The 24299-nt window shown below is 37.9% G+C and overlaps 1 protein-coding gene across 5 annotated transcripts in view; it reads right to left on the bottom strand.

Annotated features, from left to right (window-relative positions):
• Positions 1–4096: 4096 nt before the first annotated feature.
• Positions 4097–24299, bottom strand: part of LOC127411446 (NHS-like protein 1) — a 71755-nt gene continuing 51552 nt past the window's right edge. For 3 of the 5 annotated variants that reach the window (XM_051647016.1, XM_051647017.1, XM_051647019.1), the window contains exons 2-8: positions 22873–23025; positions 16805–16932; positions 15432–15624; positions 14197–14328; positions 8522–11713; positions 7459–7582; positions 4097–5847 (exon numbers count right to left, since the gene is read on the bottom strand). In XM_051647016.1, the coding sequence (XP_051502976.1) occupies positions 5253–5847; positions 7459–7582; positions 8522–11713; positions 14197–14328; positions 15432–15624; positions 16805–16932; positions 22873–23025 (4517 nt within the window). In that variant the 3' untranslated portion in view covers positions 4097–5252. Of the gene's footprint in view, positions 5848–6705; positions 6755–7458; positions 7583–8521; positions 11714–14196; positions 14329–15431; positions 15625–16804; positions 16933–22872; positions 23026–24299 lie in introns of all 5 variants that reach the window. The other 2 variants (XM_051647020.1, XM_051647021.1) reach the window with 2 other exon arrangements.

Genomic DNA, 24299 nt, shown 5'->3' with positions numbered 1-24299 from the left:
GTGTACACCGATGCCTCGAACCACATTCATCTGCGCAGAGGAGCAGAGCGGAAGCACAACTTGCGTCATTACCAAAACAATGTTCTTCTGCAAGATACATGCAGTTTTATTTTTTAACTGCTAGAGGGCCAAAAGTTACATAGTGTAGCTTTAAATGAATGGGAGAAATTGGAATGCCCAACCAAGAAGTTCTAGTACCCAACAGTCAATGGATGTAGAAAGGAAGTCCCGCCTTGCAGGTGAAAGAGCCAATCAACTTTTAGATACAGATATTGCCTGTCAATCAACTCGCTAACACACATGTGCATTAGCTTATCAAGCCGGGAAAATTGCGTGTTTTAGCGTAATATGAGGTCAGCATTCGCTTGAGTGAAACACGATTGATTAATGTGTTATGACACACTGCATTAAAAAAAATCAGTAAAAGCATTTAGGCAGAGGGATTATAAGACTAGTCTTCCACTGGCCATGACATGATATATAGGGTGAAATACTTGCTCAGTTCACTGACTTATGCAGCCGAACTGCTCTGTGTTACAGCTCCCCGTAACTGGGAGAATGGGATGATAAAAGCTGACTCTGGATCAGTGGCTCTGAGCAACGTTTTACAATTGATTGAGTATGCAGAAAAAATGTCTTAGTTTCTAAAAAGATTCTAAATTTTTGTTTTATAAAAAAACAAGTCATTTGATTCATGAAACACACAGATTTTATGACATTTTGGTAGCATTAAAAACTATTCAATTCAAGTTGTGCCTTTGAAGTTGTATGCGATCAACCAGTGGCATCTGTACGCACCGTGGATCAACTCAAAACAAGTGTGCATTGAGATGATTATCAGACACATTCCTTGAACATGATAGGCTGGCATTCCCCACTGAATTTTATACTAACTTTTATACTAACATCTTAAGTTGACTCTGACATTGTCGATGGGCACAGCACGTGATGACATATATGATGCAGGTTCAAGTGTTGGACTTTGCTGCTTTAGGTAAGACAGTGGTTATTCTTCATTGTTCATATTGGCTGCCATGTTGATGGAAAAACAAATCATGCATATTCATGTTATTGATTCTTTATTATAAATATAAAGACCTTCTTTCTAAATATGTTTGTTTACTATGTTGTTTTGACATGAGTATTGTACAGTAGCTAGAATGACCTGTAATGTCTCTTGTATGCAATGCATGGCTTATTTGTATGCAGAGGTGGGTAGAGTGGCCAAAAACTGTACTCAAGTAAAAGTACAATTATAAAAAAAATAAAAATAAAAAAAAATTACTCAAGTAGAAGTAAAAGTACTGATATAAATAATTACTTGAGTAAGAGTAAGATAGTATCCAATTAAAAGAGTACTCAAATAGTGAATATCTTGTTACTTTCACAAATTACAAAATGGACGTTAACTCCCCTATATTCCATTACATAATACACATTTAACATGTATTACAGAATTATTATTATTATTATTAATGGATATTCTGTCATCATTCACCATCATGTTGTTCCAAACCCGTATGACTTTTTTTTTTTTCATGCAGCACAGTAAGGAGATATTAGACAGAATGTTTGCCTGAGTCATTATTTACTTTCAGTGAATGTGTTTTTTTTTCCTCCATATTTTGAAAGTGAATGATGACCGAGACTGTCAGTCTCTAACATTCTGTCTAACATCTTTTGTGTTCCACAGAATACAGAAGGTCACATGGGTTTGGAACAACATGAGGGTAGGGAAATGATGACATTAAATTTTGGCTGAGCTATCACTTTAAAGGGATAGTTCACCCAAAAATGAAAATTCTCTCATCATTTACTCACCCTCATACCATCCCAGATGTGTATGACTTCCTTTTTTCTGCAGAACACAAATTAAGATTTTTAGAAGAATATTTCAGCTCTGTTAGTCAGTACAATGCAAGTGAATGGGTGCCCAAATTTTGATGCTCCAAAAAGCACATATAGGCAGCAAAAGTAATCCATAAAGCTCCAGTGGTTAAATCCATATCTTCAGAAGTGATATGATAGGTGTGGGTGAGAAACAGATCAATATTTGTAATCTTTTGCTAGACATTCTTCTCCCTGCCCAGCAGGGGGCGATATGCAGAGAAGAATGTGAATTTGTCAATAAGAAGGGAGGTTTGGAAACCTTTCTAGTAAATATTACGGTGAAAACGTGAAAATGTCCCACATGGACATTATATATAATGCTGAAATATAAACCAAAGCAAGATCATGCTTTATTAATGCCTACTTTCGCTATTTCATAGCTTTTAAAGTCCTGTGTGGATTCTTTTTTCAGTGTTGAAAGAATTTAGATCATTAGTTCTGTACAGCAGTACTGCCACTCCCTAAACGCGGAGTACGCAGCCTGCATAGGGTACCAACCCTGGTCGCAGAACATCCGCTGTGTCTGAAACCGCCCCCTATCCAATACAGTTGCAGTCAAATTTATTCAACCTCCCCTGACCAGCAATACATTCTGGCGATGTGAATTAAAACACATCAACTAAAACCTCAGTAAACAATCAAAGTAAGTTTTTAATACACATTTGAGTGATTTTGAGAACAAAGAGTTCAGTTTACCCAAATTTTAAAATAAAAATAACTAATTTACTTGAATGAGAGTAAAAAGTACCTAATTTTAAACTTACTCAAAAGTAATTTTTTTCCCCAAAAAGTTACTCAAGTAAAGGTAACGGAGCGCATTACTACCCACCTCTGTTTGTATGGAATGCATAGCATAGCAGAAGAGAAAGTGGCTGTGAGAAAAAAATAACGCAAAAGTAACGTAACACTTTAATTTCCATTAAAAATAACTTTATAATTAATTAAGTTACTTTTTTAAGGAGTAACACAATATTCTAACGAGTTACTTTTAAAAGTAACGTTAACCAACGATGTTAAAATGTTGTCATTTTTATATATGACGTATGGGGTTATATGTATATGTCGGATTGCTGGGTGGATTGCTGCCTTGGGCCTTGGAAATCGTAGCACCAGCCCTTAATTTACACTTTCAACCATATTTACAATTTAGGTAACATATCATAATTGGGAAACTTTTAATTTTATTTTCAGCACATAGTATTTTGTATTTAGAAAGAAAATTGTTTCCATCCCATCATCTAATCTCATCTGTTGAAAAATGTGCAATAGATGGATTTAGGCCATCAATTAATCTTTGTTATCTTTTTAGTGCTTGAAATGGCATTTGACATTTGGTTGCATCACTTTTCAACAGTTTAAATGTAACTATTAAATTACTATTTCCATATATTCATTTGGATTTGGACATATATCAAGTTATTTAATACTGCCAGAGTGTCAAATGACTTGATTGGTCCAACTTACCTTTTAGTTTAGGATCTTGTCAAGTAGAACACTCAAGTGTGAAAATGTTTAACTGATAAAATCGTAATTTTGGGATTCAGCAATGGCAAATAAGCAGAACAGTCTTTTCGCTAAATTGCATTAAGTGTCTCTGAATCAGTTGCTTCACATCTACAACATCAGTGACCGCTCTGGAGTCTGAAGACTAAGAGTGTAGCATGTAAAGGTAGATTTAATTGTGTAAGGGGTCACATGTCTAAGGCCTATTTGAACACTGGCCCACAGCCCAGGGTAACTGATGTTTGGAGATGCATATGCATGTTCTCAGTGTTAAAATGCAATTAATAAAATAGATTAATTTAATTATAGTTAATCCATAATATTTGTTTTCACTGTTGAATGCTTTCCCCATTCTTAGATATTTCAAATTTTTATATAGTTATAGGCTAAAGATTAAAAACTATACCACATCATTCCAGCAATGGAGCCATGCAGACATCTTTGTTTTGAAGCAGAATGCAGATGGACTACCAGTCCTATATTTATCCAGGTGAGAATCTGGCCTTGCCATCACTCTATAAATCTCAGCCAGGATAATGACAATCAGACTGAGGGATTATCTTTGTGATGTCAATTGAGTGCCCCAGTGAGCAGAGTATTATTGCCTACTATAGCAGGGGTACAGCTTTAAACAATAAACTCTCTTATACTGTGGGTCAGAAATGTATGCATATATTTCCGTGATATATCAGACACCAAGGGATTTGTGATTAATGCCATGTTTTATTTCTTTAACAGAAACCCTTGTGTCTCACATGGCCTTAACCCAGGAGCTTCACCATTTTTCTACCACCATTCAGCTGGTTTTCAGTAACATGGGAAGAAGACCATCCAGGTGCACCTAGTTATAGTAAATAGACTAAACATTTCCTCCTCTTGGAAATAATGAACACAAAAATTTACAAATTCTCATATTGGGCAAATGTGTGTCAGACAAATGCAAGGAATCAGAAGATTTACATTTCTATAAATGAAACAGAATGGTTGGTAGCTCTGGCTTTTTGACTTGGCTTTTGTAAAGGTTGGATTATTTCCACTGGCAGAATAAGGAGAACTATTATTTTTGTCTAAACATAAACACAAAAATTATGTTTAGGTAATGGAAAAATGTTGGCTTACATTAGCTGAATAATCTTGGTCACGAGTGTGACATCCATAGCTCTACCTGAAGATTGTTCACAATTTAACAGCAATGTAGAATATAAAGGTGCATATAGATATACCTGTCTCTCTAAACACTTTTAAAAATATACATTTTCCATTTAACCTTTCCACACTCATTTTCAGCGACCTCACTGTAACCGACAATGCCAATACTTCATTGACACCACCAACCCTTCCAAGACTGTGATCTGGATGTGGGTTCTGTGCATTCACAGGTTCAGTGCTCACTTTGGTTGGGTACTTTCCATTGCCACAATGGCAGAGACACATCACCATGGATCATTCATCACAAAATCCCTCAATGACATTCTGGTTCCATTCATAACTTCCTCAATTTACCAACAAAGGTGTACATTTCCTTTGCCCCCAACCTGCAGACAGAGAGCTATGAACATTACATGAAACAAAACCAAAAATATTCTGTTAGTATCACATTTTTTGAGAGTGCTAATGTCTTATTTGAAATATAAAACTCCCACTCATGAAAAGAGCCAAACTAAAAGTTACAGAATTACAGAAATGTCCACAATTTGTTCTCTGCCCATATAAAATCCTCAGGGGTCACTATGGGCCAGCACAAGCATGGCATTCCAGCCAGGGTTTAGACCTCTAAGGTCTTTGTATTGAATAGATGACTATTTCTTACAAGTCATTAGTGAGTATAAAATCCTCAGGTTGTGAATGAGGCAGGAGCCTTAAGTGCTGCCTTGAGCACAGACTATGCCGCTTGATGATGTGGACAGAGTGAAAGGACTCTCAACATTGATGCAGCAGTCTGTAGACTCTGCCATCTCTCCCTCTCTCTCACAGATGGCAGTCATCGGCCCACTGGGAATGCGGCTGCGGCTGTTGTAGCGGCTGCTGGCTGCGGAGGGTGGTGTGCGTGAACGGCCATATTTTAAGCTTGTTAGTCCAGTGGAGAGACGAGGCAAGGCACCCTCAATACGTGCCCATTCTTCATGTGCTCTCCTGCTACGAGGAGAGGTGCACAGTCCATCAGGATGCGCAGGTTCTGAGTTAGCCCTCTGGAAACGGGGGTCAGTGCATTTGAGAATCTCAGCAGCTGACATGCGGAAGCTGGATTCTGAGCGGCTGCCCTTCTTGAGGAGCAGAGCTTTGAAGCTATCATTGCTGGTGGATGACCGCCGCAGGTTGCGCTGAATAGAGCCAGCCTGGCGAGGCAAGGAGGGTAGGCTAGGGCAGGAGCCAGTTGGGGTGACTGGTGGGGAAGGGAGGAGGCTACGGCAGTGTTCATCAGAGTCGCCACGGCCCAGGACCTTCCTCTTTGACCTGTGGATAAAGAGACCGTGGGACAGGCTGTCAGAAAAGCCTTTGGCACTGTTGCTGCATGTCTCACAGAAAGACAAATGTATTTTTAAAATAATTTGTCTAGTAATTAGTTTGTAATTTGTCTAGTGAGATAACAAAATCATTAAAAAAGTCAGAAGTTGTTGATGCAACAATGAACCATTTTTTTCAGGTTTAAAGGTCCTCAGAAAACTTAAAATGTCAAAACTTAAAATGACGCCATAAGGTCTTGTTCAAGATTAAAAAGAAGAATAGGCTACAATCTCTCTCTCTCTCTCTCTCTCTCTCTCTCTCTCTCATTGTTTTTAATGTGTTGCAGTAGTTGTGATAGATCAATTTTATATTCTGCTATGCCCTAGAAAATAACTCAACGTTTACATTTTAATAATTCCACATCTACTTCTGCCACTTTCTCTTGAGAGCTCAAACTGTCATGTTCCCTTAAGGCTGCTTAATAGGAACATTTTAATGTCAGCTCTTTCTATGTATTAAACTTGGATTCATGCAAATTAATGACAAAACTGTTAAGAATAAAACTGCATAATGTGCATAGTTTCTAAAAAAAACTATAACAGTAATATTAGAATAATGTATATGTGCTCTCTGCTTTTGCTTGCTTTTACTGTAGGTTGGTTGAAATAAACAGTCCATTTAACTTTTAATCTTACAAAAGATGTGACACCATAATTCAGACATTATGAAGCAGCGCTTTGTGTCTTTCGGGAATTAGAGAGGAGCATAATGAATCTTTTAAGGGAGCTACTGTACTGGATAATAGGTGTAATCTGACCCTAGCCAAACTACAGGGAGACAACACCAGCCAATGATTTGGTTACTTGCCAGTCCAATCCACACCTGTAATTGGATGTTCATGTTCTGCCTACGTGGACTGCTCCAGATGGACACATGTTCAGACAAATGATTCAACACAAATGCATAAGCACATGACACAACTCCATTACCATTAAAGTTAAATTAATATATTATAAGGACCAGGATACTATAAAGTTTAAACTGAACAATTTGATTGTTTCAATCTGGAAAAATACTGAAAGAAAAACTGTATTTTACAAGGCTTTCTAAATAATTGTGACCCAAACATGTGAATATAAAAATATTTTTAATTATTTACATGTATTAAGAATTATGTTGGGTAGTAGAGAGAATGAATAGCTTGTTACTCTGTCCATTTGCTGATGAATTGGTCACTAATTGCCTGAAATGATCATGGCCAAAAAAAGAGTGAGTTTAGAAACTGAATATCCTGACCTTTCCTGAATAAACTTTGTCAGGGGTCTTAGACGTCAGTACAAATATAATATGTTAATACTTTATATGCAAATGTGTAAAACATCAATGATTTATGTTAATCATTGCAAGAAAAACAAATTAACAATTTGAAGCTTTGTTATAATATATTTATTTTTTAATATATGCATTTTACACTTACAAAAATGTAATCCATTGTAATAGTACATATTCTGCTTTAGTTAAATATGTAGAGCCTTAAGCAGCTTTTATGCACATACTTGGTGTACTTATCCAAACATTATTTTTTGATGGGAATGAAGGTTAAATCAGAAAAACACATACCTATGAATGGCAGCAAAGAGGTCCCCTGTAGTACGAGGACGAACAGGCGTCACCATCTCCTCAACAGCCTCTCCATTAGTGTCAATGCCAGATGATCTTTCTGTGCTCGAGTCGAACTCGGCCACTACAGCCCACACGCAAACAAATAAACAGTCAGCCTACTACAACCAAAAAGTGACAAGAAACAGCCGAGACTGAGCTGACAAGCAGAAAGGCGTAAAACCCATGCTGCAAAAGACATTTTCAGCTCTTTAAATTATTCACACTCCTTTGGTAGTCCTGCTGTTGTGCAATAACTGCATTTTGGTGAGCACTGCAGAGGCTTCAGAATATTACAGTCCAAACCCACTAGCCTAACACTCAAAGGCTCTTATTCTCCTAAACACAGATTCAGTGGCAACTAATTATGTAACAGAAAGAATCATAGAAGACAAGAAGTTATAGTCATAAAACAGGAACTGTGTGGGTAGTAATGAAAAGGAGCCCACTGTGTATCCACTCTCAGTAGGGAAGTTAAGTTTGGGGGAAGGGGGATGTTTGATAGAGAATAATATCAAACTAGCTTACTTTAACTTATCAGGACCAGAAAATAAGAATAAAAGCCCTGAGGCTCGTAAACCAAATACAGAGCGCTTGCTGATCCATGCAACCTAAAAAAAATAATCTTGGATTTGGGAATATCATCTTGAAATTCATGCAACAGGAATTAATAGATTCAAAAATGCAGTGATGTATAGCTTTTGAGGTTCTGCAGATGGACATACAGCTGAATCCTCTGCTTACAATGTAGGTAGTTGCTGGTGAAGTGTGGACAGTGAGGGTCCATACTGACCTGCTGACCTATCTCTTCCTCTCAAAGTGTCATAAAGGGTTTGAAATCAGCTAATTCAAATGTACAGTACTTCTCATTTGGTAATGGTTATGCTGCCTTATCCACAGTATAACATTTAATTAATATGAAAATAACTGATATGATTCTAATGGATAATCATTTGGCACACTAGAGATTTCCTCTGTACAAAGAAATGTCTCATTTTTAACTAGTAATAAAAGAAGCCCTTACCATTTTCCTCATTTTCTTCCTCTTTAAAGCTAATGGATCCTGTGCTGCTGCTTAAACCATCATCTGATGGGCTTTTATCATCACTGAGCCCAAAGTCTTTATCACTCAGCCCAAGGTCATTCTCATGAAGAACGAGATCAGAGAGTTGCAAGTCTTGCAGACTGCTTGATGACAACTCACTGCTGATGGACATTCTGCTTTTAATCACAGTAGATGTATCGGAGTCACTCTCTTCCTCTACCTCAAGGCCTAATGGAATCTCCTGGAAATTAACAGTTTCTGTCAAGGATGAACCATTCACAGGCCTTGGCTCTGGGGTCACTGCTGTTTCATTACTCTGTTGAAGCTTGAGTCTATTAGAGACAGGTAGATGCATAATGGGTGGTATAATTAGGGAAAGATAGGGCTTCTTATGTGATATTGGAGGCTTCTGTTTCAGGTGAGTACCTTGAGATGCAGATGAGGAGTCTGTGCACTGTGGAATCTCCTGAAAAGTTAAAACAGGATGTGTGCTAACACTGTCAGAAAGGTGCACAAGCACTGGAACATTCTGCTCAGTTTCAGTGTCATTAATACATTCATCTTGTCCAGGGGGTAAATAACAAGATGATGCTTGAGGGAGATTTTGTACTGAAGATTTAGATGTATTCACTCCATTTTCTGGTTGACTAACACAATTGGCAGTGACTGTTTGCTCTGTAGTCTCATTTTCTCTGGATTTCCTTGAGCATGTTTGAGACCCATTTTGTGCTTGGTCCTCAAAATGCTGAACACTAACTGTTGTAAAAATATTTTCTATTTGCTTGAGCTTGACAGGTCGTAGCTGCACCATCTGAAGAGCTTGGGCAGTGATTTTGGGTCTCTGAAGCTTGGGCTCTGACTCTCCAGTTCGATTGAGGTTTAGTCCCTTTTCAATCTCCTCAGCCTCTGTAGGTTTAGAGGAACTCTCCGTTTTCAAAATGGCTGTTGTTTGTAGACTCATCTCAGGTAATGGTGGAGGAGGAGGAGGAAGAGGAAGTAGAATGCATGATGAAGGTTTGGGATGAAGAAGAGACAGAGATTTATAAACCTTTGATGGGGGAGGGGGGAAATCAAGAGAGTCACTGAGGAGGGTTTCACACTCTTCGTGTGAATGTGAATTCTGTCTTTCTTCAGAGGCAGAGGACACCTCAGGGAGAGGATAGAGAGGTGGGGTTGGGTCTATGATGGCTGCTGTTAGAGAACTGGAAGGAAAGCTGGGTGTCACACACTGAGAAGTGGTTATGTCAGGTAGAGGTGGAGGTGGAATGTTCTTAATGGAATCAGAGGTGTTGGAGGATAGGGAGGTAGAGGAAGAAGACACAGAAGACCGCAGAGAGGACTTTCTTTCTGGCACTTTTGGTTTAGGCCTCCCTGCAGGAGACTTTGCTCTTATCAGAGAAGTAACTGGGGTGCCTGCAGGGGTGTTATAACCACTAGAAGGTGAAGTCAGGTGATGAACCTTGTCAGGTGATGACACCAGATTTGACTTAATCCCACTCCCATTGCAGTAGGCCAATGGAAATCTATTGTTGTAGGATCCGTTGTTCATGACTCCTGGATTTTCATCAGCACTTCCAGATCTTGTGTTTTGAGAGGAGAGACCCTGTTCCGACCATGTGCCTGAGTAATCCATGTAAAAGTCCCATGACTTAGCATAGTCTGAGCACTGACTGCTGCTGTCACTGTGTGTGGGTGTGACAGGACACACAGCAGCTGGTGCTGACATTCCACTGCTTGCTGCACTTACAGTGCTCTGGCTTCTGGGTCGGAGCACCCAAGGGTCTTCGAACCCATTGCAGGGTGCCTGTCCAGAGAAGGATGCACTATGAGTTTTCAGGTTGAGCTCTAAGGACTGCTGGAGACTGGAGATCAGCTGCTCACTAAGGACTTTCCCACTGTGATGAGGCTTCCTCTGTGGTTTGCGTCTTAAGGAGTCAGTCCTCGCGGGAGGGAGTGGGGGCTTCTTGGCTTTCCGTAGGGAAATGCTGCGAGTCAAAGAGCAGTTGCTATGCAGACTTTCATGATTACTATGGCTGTGATGGCCTTTGCACTCGTACAAACTGTGCCTTACATTTCCTGCTTTATTGATGCAGCCATGACTGTACGACTTCAAACCAGAGTCCATGCGCATGGAGGTGTAGTACCCTTCATTGTCAACTGAGCACAATGAGCTTGCATCTGTCTTGCTGGGAGAATGGTCATGACTGTTGTATATATGGCTGTCAAGTGAGGAGCAACTTGAGTTGCTTATAGGACCACCCTTTGGAGATGCTTCATATGTCCACTGGTCAGTGGTTAGTGTGCTGCAGCTTTTAGTACTGCTCTCTGAGAAGTTAGAATCCCTGCGAAGAGAATTAGGACTGCTGCAGTTTCTGCCATCAAGCGTGCTGCATTGTGAATCAGTCTCGGTACGGATCCCTGAGCAGAGGGAGGCTGTGGATTCGTAACAAGAGGAGACAGCAGACAAGGCATCAGCAGAACTAAACAACTGGGCTGAGGAAGGAGGCAATTGCATGTGGTTGTCCTCTATCCTGTTGTGTTCGGAAAGAATGGAATTAAATTCAGCAGAGTTCTGTAGAGCACCACTGAGAATGAATAAGGCTGGGCTGTTTTGATTGGAACCTTGGCAATTTGGATTTTTAACAAGCTGCTCATTTTGGAAAGACCTGAAGTCTCCAGTTGTGTTGCTGTTTAATGCATTGTTCCTTTTATCAGACAGCATATGGAGTGATGCTGAGGAGCCATGATGCGTGTCAAGCTGGTAGGGTAAGGAGCTTGTAGAGCCGGAATTTATCCTGTAGGGGGAGCTGCTGTACTTCAGTTCACAGTTTTGATGTGAGATGTGAGAACATTGTTGTGGCAAACTGTGAAATCTCTGATCACTAATATCAAGTTGAGTGTAGCTGATACCATTACAGTCACTCATGGTGGAAATGCTGCTGGTGGAGGAGAGGGATATATTAGCCATTTGGGCAGCAATTCCATGGCCTCTCTGTGCTCTGATCCTGCGAACTGAGGGAGGAACAATCTTTACCTCCTCTGTTTGGCAACTGGAGTCACGGGTGTCTGAGCATCTAAGGGTGGAGTTTACACTTCCCACTCGACTGAGGGTAGAATACTGATCTGCCACACACATGGAGTGAATTCTGGAGTCCGCTTGTCCTTTATTTGCTGCAAAAAAATAGGTATGGGAATTCTAAATATATGGTATACGTAATTCCTGATAATGCCTTTGCACACTTGATAGTCTCTCTTAATGATTCTCAAGTAAATTTTCTTAAAAAAAAATAAAATAAAAAAGGACAAATCTGACTGAGGCACTTACAATGGAAGTTGTCCGTAAATGTTAAAATATTTACTGTTTTAAAAGTATAGACTCAAAATGTAAACAGTATGCATGTGAAAATTATTTTAGTGTAATAAAATTGCATAAGAACCCTTTTCTGTGTATAGATATATCCAGAAGCATCTCAGAGTCATTATTTAGTGTGGGGCACAAACAATCACTTAACAATCAATTATTTGACCGATCTTTAAAACATTGATGAATAATTCCAAATTATGTCCATCACTTTGACAGATAAAAAGAATCAAGAAAAACATTTTAACCTAGTGCATCAGTTTTGACTTCACTCTTTGTCCCTCACAATTCCGCTGTGCATGTGCCATGTTTATTCCCTGGTATTAATATGCGTATAAGATGCGTATTATCTGGCACAATCATCATTTACACCTGGTATTGTGCATCTCTTTTGTGTTTGGATTTTGAGTAGAGGATATCTGATTTCATGGCTGCATACATCAATCATTACTTCAGTATGTTAATGTATGATAATAAAGTGCAAACTGCATAATAACAAAAAGAAAATACAAAAACATCAACAACAACTATGCATCATTTCAGCCAGTAATGCATGCATTTAATATAAGCGCAAGCATCACGTTTAGAGCAGAATTGTTCGTTATTTTAGTGGAGTAACCATGTGTAACTGATGTGCTTCTCATATTACACTTTATGTTCTCATCAGGGACTATGAAGTTCTGTGAACTTGTGCGTGCGTATGCGCTTTAACCGGTAAAGTTTAAAAACCTAGTTTTAGTGCAGCGGTTGATTGACAGAAGTTTCACACTAGAACTCATTGGTTTTACCAAACTCGAACAATGGGAGTAAAAGCTTATCTACTGTCATGTATGTGCCATTATAATGGATGCTACAGCCCTCAATGCCCTAGTACTTATAAAATGAAAACAAGTATGACTGATAAAAGTAGATCATGACAAAATGAAATTTTACAGAGTGTGACGAATAAAGACTTCTTTCTAGCACAACCTCTGAACATGATGCCACACAAACAACAATAATTTAATCTCAGCACAAAACACGACTAAGACGTGCACATCCACGTCAAAAAGCTCAAGTAAACGTGAAAGTAAATCACAAATCGTCAAAGGGTGTGCATATTATCTCACTAACTCAAATGAACAGCATAACAAAACTAATCAAAACAATGACAGACTTCCAATATTTATCAGTCATTGTTATCTAATACAAACCAATGCACCAACACCACAACACTTCAACGCAATGGCATACAATTCTTTGAAATGATGAACGGTGCACTTTAACTAATCCAACCAGCAGCACATTACAAAAAAATAGCTTTTTAAACTTACCTATGAAGTTTACTACGCAGGTCTACTCTTCACCTGGTAACTTCCGATGCTCATGTCAACAGCTTGACATAAATATGATCGAAGCTTTTGATTGGCTCAGGGACAAAGGCAAACTAGCACCTCAGGCCATCGTTGAATGCTCGTTGAACATACACATGACGTTCTCCAGATCTCCGTTGATTAACATTGAGGATGAAAGGCTAGCCCCATGCATAGCAAATGAGAATGATTACATGGCTTTTACGCAACATACCTTAATAATAATAGAATTTCTCAAAAGAATATATACTTTTTTCTTGTATAATGGACATAAAACACATTTAAGTTTTGGAAAATATATTATTTCTTAAAATACATTTATGATGATGCCATGTAATTTGCACAATAGCCCCACTTGCCCCTAATGTAGATACATGGCTGGTTATAACCAAGTTTACAACTTCGTTGCCATGACGAAACACGCCTTAAACCCTAAAATGACTGTAATAAAAAATAAATAAATATATATATATATATATATATATATATATATATATATATATATATATATATATATATATATATGATTTAAACAAGTTTATACAGAAGAATTAATGTAAGTGCTTTTATAAAATTATTAACTTCACATATCTGTCTTTAAACCCTCCAAAATTGGCCCCATTCATTTCCATTGAAAGTACCTCACTCACTGTAACCTCGATTCTTGCTTTTTTTTTTTTTTTTTTAAATGTTTTTTGTGGTAATCAACATTATGCCACAAATGCTGTTGATTGACCTAAACTTGTATTGAACCTGGAATATTCCTTTAAGTAAATCTGACATTTATTTGAAGGGATAGTTTACCCAAACAAAAATATTCTGACAGAATTTTCATGTTTGGGAAAACTATCCCTTTAATTTGAATGAGAGGGGTTCAATTTAAAGGAATAAGAATGCAACAGCATAAGAATTCGACAGGATGCAATTAATAGAAATCAGACCTAGTTCTGTCTGAATGTTGTCAGGAACTCCTGTTATTGTCTTTCTTCTTTGCACCCTCTTGGGTCTTCGTATGATGGTGTCAGTGTTTCCCGCGGAGCGGCGGAAGCTAGCCTGGCGGTCGAAGTTCTCACCTAATTAAAGGTGTAAAAAGAAGGGAAACCTATGCTTACTAATAGCACCCCTCATTCTGAGACAAAGAACAACACCGCATTGTTGCTGGAAACTAAAATATTTAGAAAAACCCACCTTCATAATCTTAAAACCTCAACAAACAGTCCTTTTATTAAATAAGGGTTTTGAAAAATGACACTATATGATTTTAAACAACAGAGCAGTTACCACTTAAACACTTAAAAACTTTAAGAACATACAACAATCAAGAAAACATTACAGAAAATAAAAATGCACTTCAATGAATACATAATGACAACTTGAAGCCCCAATAGTGGGGCATGTTGTCACATTATATGGAGTAAGTTGTCACAAAGAAACCTGTCATGAAACAGTGGTGTAGGTTTCAAATGAGCATTTAGGAGGACAAGTCGCACCACCACCATCGAAACAAAATCTACACCTCTCTTTAAATCTAAGTTTAGCCTGCAAGCTATAATAGGCTTTTCAATAGGCAAAAATTTAAAAGTTAAACAATTATGAGGCACAAAACAATTCATGAAACAACAAAAATGGAACAGGTATCATACAAAAATATCAAAACGTTGTTTTGGCCAAAAAAATATTTGAATTGATAAATAAATGTTTGACAGATTTTATGACAAATTATTTAAAACAAATGTGACAACATGCCCTGATCTGACTTTTATCCAAAATACCTTTGTCCTAAGAACATTTACATTTAAATCTTATGGTAAAAATCTGCCTTCATAATGTAGTTGACCCTTGCCTTAATGTATGCCAGTGTGGTTTGATTATGTTCGCTTGTTTACCCAAGATCTGTAACAAAAATATGATGATAGTGAAAATGTACTTTGGAGGGTAGAATGCAAAATATTTTAATTTAAGAGAGTTTTAAACTAGGTATTTAAAACCAATGTACAAAACCTCTGCCAAAGAGAAAACACATTTGCGAAACTGTGGCTCCAAATGTTATTGTTACTGAGATATAGCCCTTGTGACAACTTCCCTGTGTGACAACTAGCCTCAGTCTCCCTATATATTACACAAAAATAATAGCTTCTTATTACAAGTGATATTTCATCATCCACTGACAGGGTACCTGTAATGTTGATGGGTATGATAGCAGTAGCCACTGACTGAGCCTGTAGTCTCATCTTCTCTTCAGGAGTGGGCAAGGGTACACAGTCGGTCCAGCTGCTCTGGATGTTCATGTCAGAGGCATGTTCCAGGAGAGGTGTCTGAGGCGGCATTGAGTATACAAGCTTCTCCTCTTCAGTAGCCAACTCTGAATCCTGGACACAACACAAACAGACTGATTTGTTTAGGTCAGGATTCGCTGAACGATAGCCAGGCCAATGCCCTGTGCTGGGTATTGTCTGATACTTGGTCATTTCCAATGATAATTCAGTGAAGTTTTTTTCCAAATATAGCAGAGAACAAAAGACTCTTGGAGTGCATTTCCCTCTAGAAACACTGAGTGAAATATTTCTGTGAGCAATAAGCCCAAGGGAGCACAGAATTGAGGAGAGCTGGTCTCTAAATTATTCATGCTAATTTGAGATCAGTGTTGCAGTCAGTGTATACAACTATATTGTGTCTCTATATTCTTTCTTTGCAAATGCATAATCAGGCAAATCATTGTTTTGTTCTACTTTGCCTAAAGAGAGAGGAAGGGTCTTATAAATATGCAAGATTGTTTAAAGGAAATACAGAATCTAATTTAAACTTGTCGCAAAGTTAGGAAAACACACTCACAGCGGGTGACTAGCACTAGTAGGTTCTACAGTATATGAACTAAGAGAACTTGTTTGGATCTGAAGCCACTGTTCCCACAGCACAGTGCTACCACTGACTAGCAACTGCAGCAAGAGCAATACCTTTCTTCTCCAAGGTCTCAAATGACAGCAGAGAGAGAGGCAAGACTGTGATAGGCAGTCTAGGACTTTAAACCACTTGATGGGAGGACAGAAAATGGAAAATAAAAACAAAACAACATCAAATAAATGTGACATCACTTTTATTTTAGGGTTACAGATTGTGAGACATGCATTTAATATAGCTTGATTGAGGTGGAAAGCAGACTACACTGATAGCATGCTAACAAACCACTAGGAGGCAGTGTCCAGGCCTTTGTCTGTTTTAGGCACATATTTATAAAAGCTCTTCAAGATCAGCAGATAAAACTAAATTAATTCTATGAAATGAGCAAGACCTCTGGTTGTATATGTCAATCCACCCAATTTTTGATTTGAATCAAAAAACCTGAACGGTACAAGAATGTGAATGTTCAGCTTGGACATCAATCAAGATGTAAAACCACTGCCAGTTCAACAAGATGATTTGAATGTTTGGTGGGAATATGGTAAAAGTGTTTATGAATGTTTAAACTGACATCCTAGTTTGCACAGTCTTTACAAATATGAATGCAAAAAGGAAGACTGGTCAAATTTATGCAGTTAAGGTTAAGTGTACCTTCTTTTTCTTCTCTGTTTTCTCCTCATCCAGATGAACACTTTCACAAAGGCTGGTTGAAGAGAAGGCAGGGCTTTGGGAGTAGTACTGGGAACTGCGGAAGCCATCTTTCCTGAGCTTGTCGCACTCTAGAGAGGCAAGCATAACCATCTTATCATGAGTTTGTAATGTTAATGAGTGTATAAAAACCAATTATTCCATTTGACAGTACAATAAGAACCATGTGCCTATAGCACAATTTTAACACCCAATTCTTGCTGCATGATTCTGCAAAAGCTGCTCAAAGACTTTATTAATTAAAGAGGCTTGGTTGTATCATAAAACCTGAATGGTACAATTAAAACCATCATAAAAGGCTCCTTAAATTATATCTTCAAAAGAATATACATTAACTTAATACACCTGAATCTCTCTAAAACTCTCTGAAAACAGTGCTGGCCAACTATAGCTTTCTTCAGAAAAATACCTGCAGTGCATACAATATATTCTGTATATAATTGCAGTTTTAATGCATTGTCTATGACAGTCAAGAAAACTGCTGACTACACATTTATCAAAACATTTATATAAATAATACACATCGTGGCTTGTGCACTGTAAATACTAATAATAATCTCAAATTATAAACATAAATAGTTTACTCAATTTAAAATTTAAAAAATTCTTACTAGTTTTAATTAAGTTACCTTTACTCTCTAAATCCTAAAGTTGTCATTAATAAAAACATTTAAGTGGTCCTAATTGAACATTACTTGAAATGTCACATTTTGGAATCATAACTCAAATACACAAGTTCTTTAAACTTTGGCTTCGAGTACTACTAACTCAAAATTACCAAGTACAAAATTGTGGCTGTGTGGAATACCCATAAACCATTGCGCTTGAATAAATTATGTATGTTTGGTCAAAACAAGGGAACTTATGTAGTAAAATAATAGTTTATTTATTTTATTTTTTATGTATTCAGTTTTAATTCGTATGACTATTGCTGTTGTTATGTTGTAGCTGGTTGATAATTTAGATTTTTGTGGTCACCATGAGGGTGATTAGTGTTACCTCTGGTGAACTTAACAGCCTGTTAAGTTTAAGCCATTCTTCTTTACTCAATTATACTTTACAAAAGTGCAGATTTATGTGCACTAAGAAGTACTGAGTAGAGTCCAGTGTGCCATATGGCTGACCTAGAGACTAGTCATAATGTCCCTTATTCTGTATAAGACATGTTATAACCCAATTTAAATAATTAAATCAAAACAACGATACTTTAATCATAGATGAGTTAAGCTTACTTGTAAGTAGTTAACATTACTTAAAAAATCAAATTCAGTTTACTTGAGCCAAATAATTAAGATTACTTAGAAAAAGCATGCAAAACCGATTGCCTTGAAAAATCTAAGTAAGGTCAACTACTAATTAGATTTTACAGTGTGTGAACAAATTTGATTAAAGCACTCTCAGGCTGCAGAGAATGTACTGTATCATGATATGCACACTGCAAAGGAGAGATTAAGTTGCACATAAAGGCTAATGATGTTACCACACTCATTGAACCACTGCATAGCCAGAGTGTCCGTTTTGCCCTTCAGGATTGGGCAATTTCAGACTGACAGTGACCTTATGCAGCTGTGCAGTGGAGCACAAACTTCATGAGGGAATTTCAATGAAGATGTCATCCATGATTTGCAGATTATGACCAAAAGATCAAGTCGTCAAAAGAGAGACATTAGATACAGTAGATTAGTTTTACTGTAGATTTGAGAATTTAACCCGAATATGTCAGATCTGAATGTCAGGTTATGAATGGCCTGCAGAGAGGGGGTCTCCACCTCCTGTCATTGACATATCCATTTATTTCAGCTGATCGTCTCCTCTCGCTGGCACCTTCCGTAATGAGAGCCTGCTGAGAAACACTATCAGCTATACTCTCTCTCCCTTTCTCTCTCTCTCTCTCTCTCTCTCTCTCTCTCTCCCTCTCTCTCTTCTGTCGTTTTGCAGCACTCATTGTAATCACCTAATCTTTTCTGCAGTAGCTCATGAAGACATCATCTAGTGTAGTTTACCATAGGCACATAAATGAGCACAATATTTCATTGGGTTACTGTCTTATAAACTATGATGTGTAGGGCTCGGCAGCAAAGCTCCAGCCTAACATTTACATTCTGCAGTTTCACTGAACAAGGCCTGGTGAGAAAAATAGATTACTTCTGGATATAAAAAGATTAACAAGAAGCATTCTTCTTTTCATGGCAAACAAATCCTATTTCAATTACTACAGGCAGTAAATAATTATATATGAATTCAGTATAAATCTCTGTGTTACACCCATAAAGAAAATGAGACTAGAATTTATAAATAATGCATAGGGATTTTTTGTTTGTTTGTTTGTTTTTTATATATAGGCTATATGGTACTGACCAGGATAAGACTGGGTTGTTCAGTTATACAGTACACACGTTCAGTGTCAGCAAGCCTGGAGACAGCAAGTGGGAACAGCTTGGTCTGTATTCTCAATGTGTATACTGTAAAAGGCAGTGACAGGTAACTAATTTTGTGTTCAATTTAATTTTTAAAGCACTGCCCTCATCGGGTCAAACATTATCACTAAAACCAGGAATTATCTTTATGTTTCTGATTCTGCATACTGTAAGCACTGTAAATGTATACATACTAGTGTTAATATGTTTTAGGAGGTTTGTAATAGTACTACCATACTAATCAGGTACCTTTTCTTTGAGACTCACTGTGTAAACAATTATACTTCGCTGTGCATTTTGAGCTGTGTTTAGTGTGCAGGGGCTAGTACAGGTCAATGTGTTAGTAGCTCACAGAGTGAAGGACTGAGAGAAGGAAAGAGCGTGTGATAAATGTAGGTCTAAACGAGGTCTAAAACGTTTTGTGATCAGATCACAAAAAAACACATACAAAGGTAGTCAAAAACTCATGTTACCACATCACATTTGAAGTTTAAACGCTAATCCGTCCTGTATGCGTCCCGGACAGCAGCGACGCACCACCCCTCACCTGTCAATCAACTGCTGGGCTAAAACAAGAGTTTAAACTTTGCCAATTACGAGCAGTTTTCAAAGGAAATAACCATCTGATTGGAACATTTTAAGAAGTGGATACATACACAAGCACAATGCTTCATGGTTCTTCTTCAGTATGTCTTATATCAACACAAATGAGAAGCACGAACATCTAAAGCTCCTTTAATACAGGTAATCCACTAAAACAACAGAGAATTCTGTTTGAAATGTTGCGTTTGTACTTTAATTACATTCCAGTTGCATCTGGGAGAAACAGTGCACCGTTTTTTTGTTTTGTTTTTTGTTTTCATGATTTCTTTGTCTTTTCTGACTTTTTTGTGGTTTATTATCATGCAGTAACACACTGACATAGTGATTGATGTATGTCGTCAACAAATCAGAGACCCTCCCCTCAAGAACGATCACAAGTGGTCACAGGAGACGCATTTAAGTGACCAGGTGTAAACAGCGATGTGTCTCGCTTGACCACATGTGATCAGATCACCTGAGACGCATCTTAATACCAGGTGTAAATGGGGTCTTAATGTCTCAATAACCAGCTACCATCTCTACCTGTCACACATATTGAACTTCTGTGTGACCCTTCTTTTGAAAGTTTGTAGAGACTCTTAGTTTGAAGTTTTGTATTATGTCTGTCTTCATGTCCATTGCCCTAATTGTATCCCATGTGTTCCTCATCTTCTTATAAGCCATTGTGTATTTTTACTCTCTTGTTCTTTGTTCCTGTGTTGGTTCTTGTTTGTATTTAGTGTGTGATTAGCAGCATACTGCTGTAGAGTTTTGTTCATAATTAAAGTTCTGCATTTGGATCCTCACTCTCTCGCCTCATCCCTTCACAGAACCCTGACACTACCATCTTAAAAGAAGATAAAGAAATAGTTTTTGTCCTCATTTCCTCACCCTCATGTTTCAAAACTGTATGACTTACTTGGAACACAAAAAACAAAGTTTAAAGAATGTTCATGCTGTTTTGTTTTTTTTACCTTAATATGAAATCATACAGTGATCAGGGGCTGTCAAGCTCCAGAAAGGGCCATATTGTTGCACATTACACATATACTGAAACCATACAATAGCTTTGTGTGAGGATCAGACCAAAATGTAGTCATTATTCAAAGAAAATCTTGCCCACCTCCACTGCTCTCGAATCTCATTTGCGCTTTCACATATTCAAATTTCATGCGTCACGTTCAGTTATGAGATACCTATGGAATGAAAGATGTGCCATTGGGACTTGAATTTGAACATGTTTACTTGAAATTGAATTAGCAGTTTTGAACTTGAATTACATCAACTTGAAATTCAAATGTATGTGGCACGAATTCAGATTCAATGTTTTAGTACACTAATTCAGGTTTTATATTCAGATTCGGGTAAATTTGACGAAGACGTCTGGTACTCAGAAAGAGCAGTTGAGCCTGTATATAATCACACTCCTCCTTGATCAATCACAACGTAGTTCACATTTGGAAGAAGAAGGGTCAGCTGTGATATAGAGCCAAAGTAGTATCATAGCTGTGTGAGAGCAACCACCTCTTTCTAGCGCAAGTTACTTGTTCTGCCCTGATGCAAACTTCAGACGTAATTATTGTGATTGGTAAACAGGTTGTTCGATTCATTAAATAAATGTTTATCAAATCAATGTTTGCCACAGGTTCCAAAGGGCTGTTAGCTAATGTTTGCCGTGTTTTGTGAGCCAACCACCTTCTGTGTAATGGCATGTTTGCTAGATGGTCTAATCTACTTTTATTTAATTTTTCGAGTTTAGATGGTAAATTGGACATGCCTCAAGTGCAGGTATCCAAATCGTAGCAACTGCAAAGCTAACATTGACTAAACGTAAGTCAGGTCTGGATTGGAAGGTCGGTCAGCAAAGATTAATGTATCGCCTGGGTGTTATGCGAGCATTAATAAACAATTAAATAAATAAAACAAATAAAAAACAGCAGCAAAGATAAGCTAACTGCCTTGTAGTTACAACACTGGTGGCAAATGTTGATCTAAAAATGAAAAGTAAACACGTCAGATATCAGATGACTAATAAAGCATTTATTTAATGTATCTAACAACCTGTTTACCAATCACACTAATTATGTCTGAAGTTTGTATAAGGGCAGAACAAGTAACTTATGCTAGAATGAGGTGGTGGCTCTCGTTCAGCCATGGTACTACATTGGCACTATTTCATAGCGGACCCTTCCTCTTCCAAATGTGAACTGTGAGCTACATTGTGATTGGTAAAACCTGAATCAGTGTATTAAAAAACTGAATTTGAATTTAGTGATCTGAATTCTAAATTTCAAGTAAACATGCTCAAATTCAAGTCCTAAAATTCAAGTTCAAAGTTTGATGTAATTAAATTCAAACTGCAATTCCAAGTTCAAGTCCAAATGGCACATTTCATTCCATAGACACCATTTCTTCAGTGGCGAAACTTGGATATTATGGGCCCTATTGCAAAGCACCTGTCGGCACTACCTTCCGAGGAGGGGGGCCCCCTAGATCGTTTGTCTGGATTTGCTGTCGGGACAGTGATAGCTGCACCTCCTGACTTTCTTTCTTCTAGAAAACACATAGACATTTTGAAGGATGTACGTGTTTTTGAGTCAGTGGTGTCCAAACCTTTCAAGCTCCAAAAAAGGCAGCGTAAAATCATCCATATGACTTCAGTGGTTTAATCCATGTCTTCTTAAGCGATAAAATCACTTTGGGTGAGAAACAGACCCAAATTTATGTCCTCTATGAACCTCTATAAAATTCAATATAAAATGTGACTTGTCACCTGCGCTCTGATTTGTGTCTCTACGTCTAGCTCTTTAGCACAAGAACGCGTTTGTTCTGAACGGCCCCTAAAGCTGTAATGTGGACGGTGAATGAATAAGAATTAGACTTGTGTAAAATACGAATTATGGAATTTCTGATGAAAATCGTACTGTATATAACACTGTAGTTCAGAATATTATCATTGTGTTTTACATAAAAAAATTAATTGAAAACAATTGTAGCTTTTCTGTTTCTAACCTCTGAGGACTGTTTTCAGGTTGACTTTGGCCTGTCGATGAAGGTCCTCCACGCAGGCTGGTCTGGTTTCTGGCAGGAAGACATTCTCCTGTTGGTGCCAGTGGGCTGTGTAGTGCACCGACCACTTACTCTCCTCATCTAGACTGGACACAGCTATCGGGAAGAGAAACAAGGACACATTTAAGTTCAATATGTTTGCTGAAGGAAACTGTAAAAACAGTATCCTGCTGAATTAATCCTGCTGAGATAATGGCATATTAGCAGTTCTCCTGAAAATAACTGATGCTTAATTTTTTCATTGTTCTCAGTTCAGAAAAAAGTGATGTCATCTCCTATGACAATGAAAAATAATAATATTGTCTGTCAGGACTATACAATGTATATGTAAATAAGTCTATTTGATTATTAAGTGAATTCTGATGCCAGCAAGAAGAGATACAAACAATTTAGAGAAAAAGATCAACAAAATCTACAGCCGATAGGCACATGAGATAGATTTGGGAGCTGCAGTCATGTGCGGTCTCTTAGGGGCCGGGCCAATCAAACACTTCTGCACCACTGCGTCTAAAGACACAGGAGACATGCTTGTCTCTGGCTGGTGCCTTGACAACCCAGATTAAATGATCAATTATGCCAAGGCCCTCTGGCTAAGCATAACCAGGTCAGCCTTATCAATGGAGTGCGAAAGTGTGTCAGTGATTATAGATCGTTTACAATCATAGTTTCCTGGGGTGCACGAGGTCAGGCTAGAGTACTAGGTTGTGAGCTCAGAATAAATGATTGAGTAAATTAGAAGTAGAATTCACTAGTCTGGGAAATACCAAAAAAGTCAAGAACGCTGATGGGATTTACCATTAAATTCATTCAAATGTTTTTAAAGTGTGCAGTATTAGTGTCATTTCAACTTAAATGTACATAACAATTACAACACAACAACAATGATTGAGTACTTACAGTACTCTTTCCACACTAAACATAGTGATTCATATATTTGGTCATAATTCAGCCTGATTGCACCTTTTTTGCATATCATAACTGAATGTGTTAACCTATTCTATGTAAAATAAGCACCAATACAGCATCAGATGGTGAACATGCAAGATTAATTAAATTAAAAGTGAACAAAACGGGGCATCCGAGCATTACATCACTAACAAAATCACCACCATTCAGCATTGCACTGGCAAACACAAACTTATGTAGAACAAGGTCACTATAAGGAGACTGATGCCGCACTGTAAAAAGGAACTCAAACACAAATGTAGAGCACCGCTCTGAAACAGATGCATGAAACCCATAGCAGCAGTGATGCATTGTCCCTCACCCCAAACTACTTGAGAGCATACTTGACCTTGAGCTGCCTTAAGTGGAAAGATAAATTCAAATGGTACCATGTAAGAACTGAGAGGTGCTTACCCTTCTTTTTA

This window comes from Myxocyprinus asiaticus, chromosome 20 (genome assembly GCF_019703515.2).
Source record: "Myxocyprinus asiaticus isolate MX2 ecotype Aquarium Trade chromosome 20, UBuf_Myxa_2, whole genome shotgun sequence".
Classification (NCBI taxonomy): domain Eukaryota; kingdom Metazoa; phylum Chordata; class Actinopteri; order Cypriniformes; family Catostomidae; genus Myxocyprinus; species Myxocyprinus asiaticus.
The sequence above is the reverse complement of the archived record's forward strand: the minus strand, read 5'-3'. Positions and strand labels throughout refer to the sequence as shown.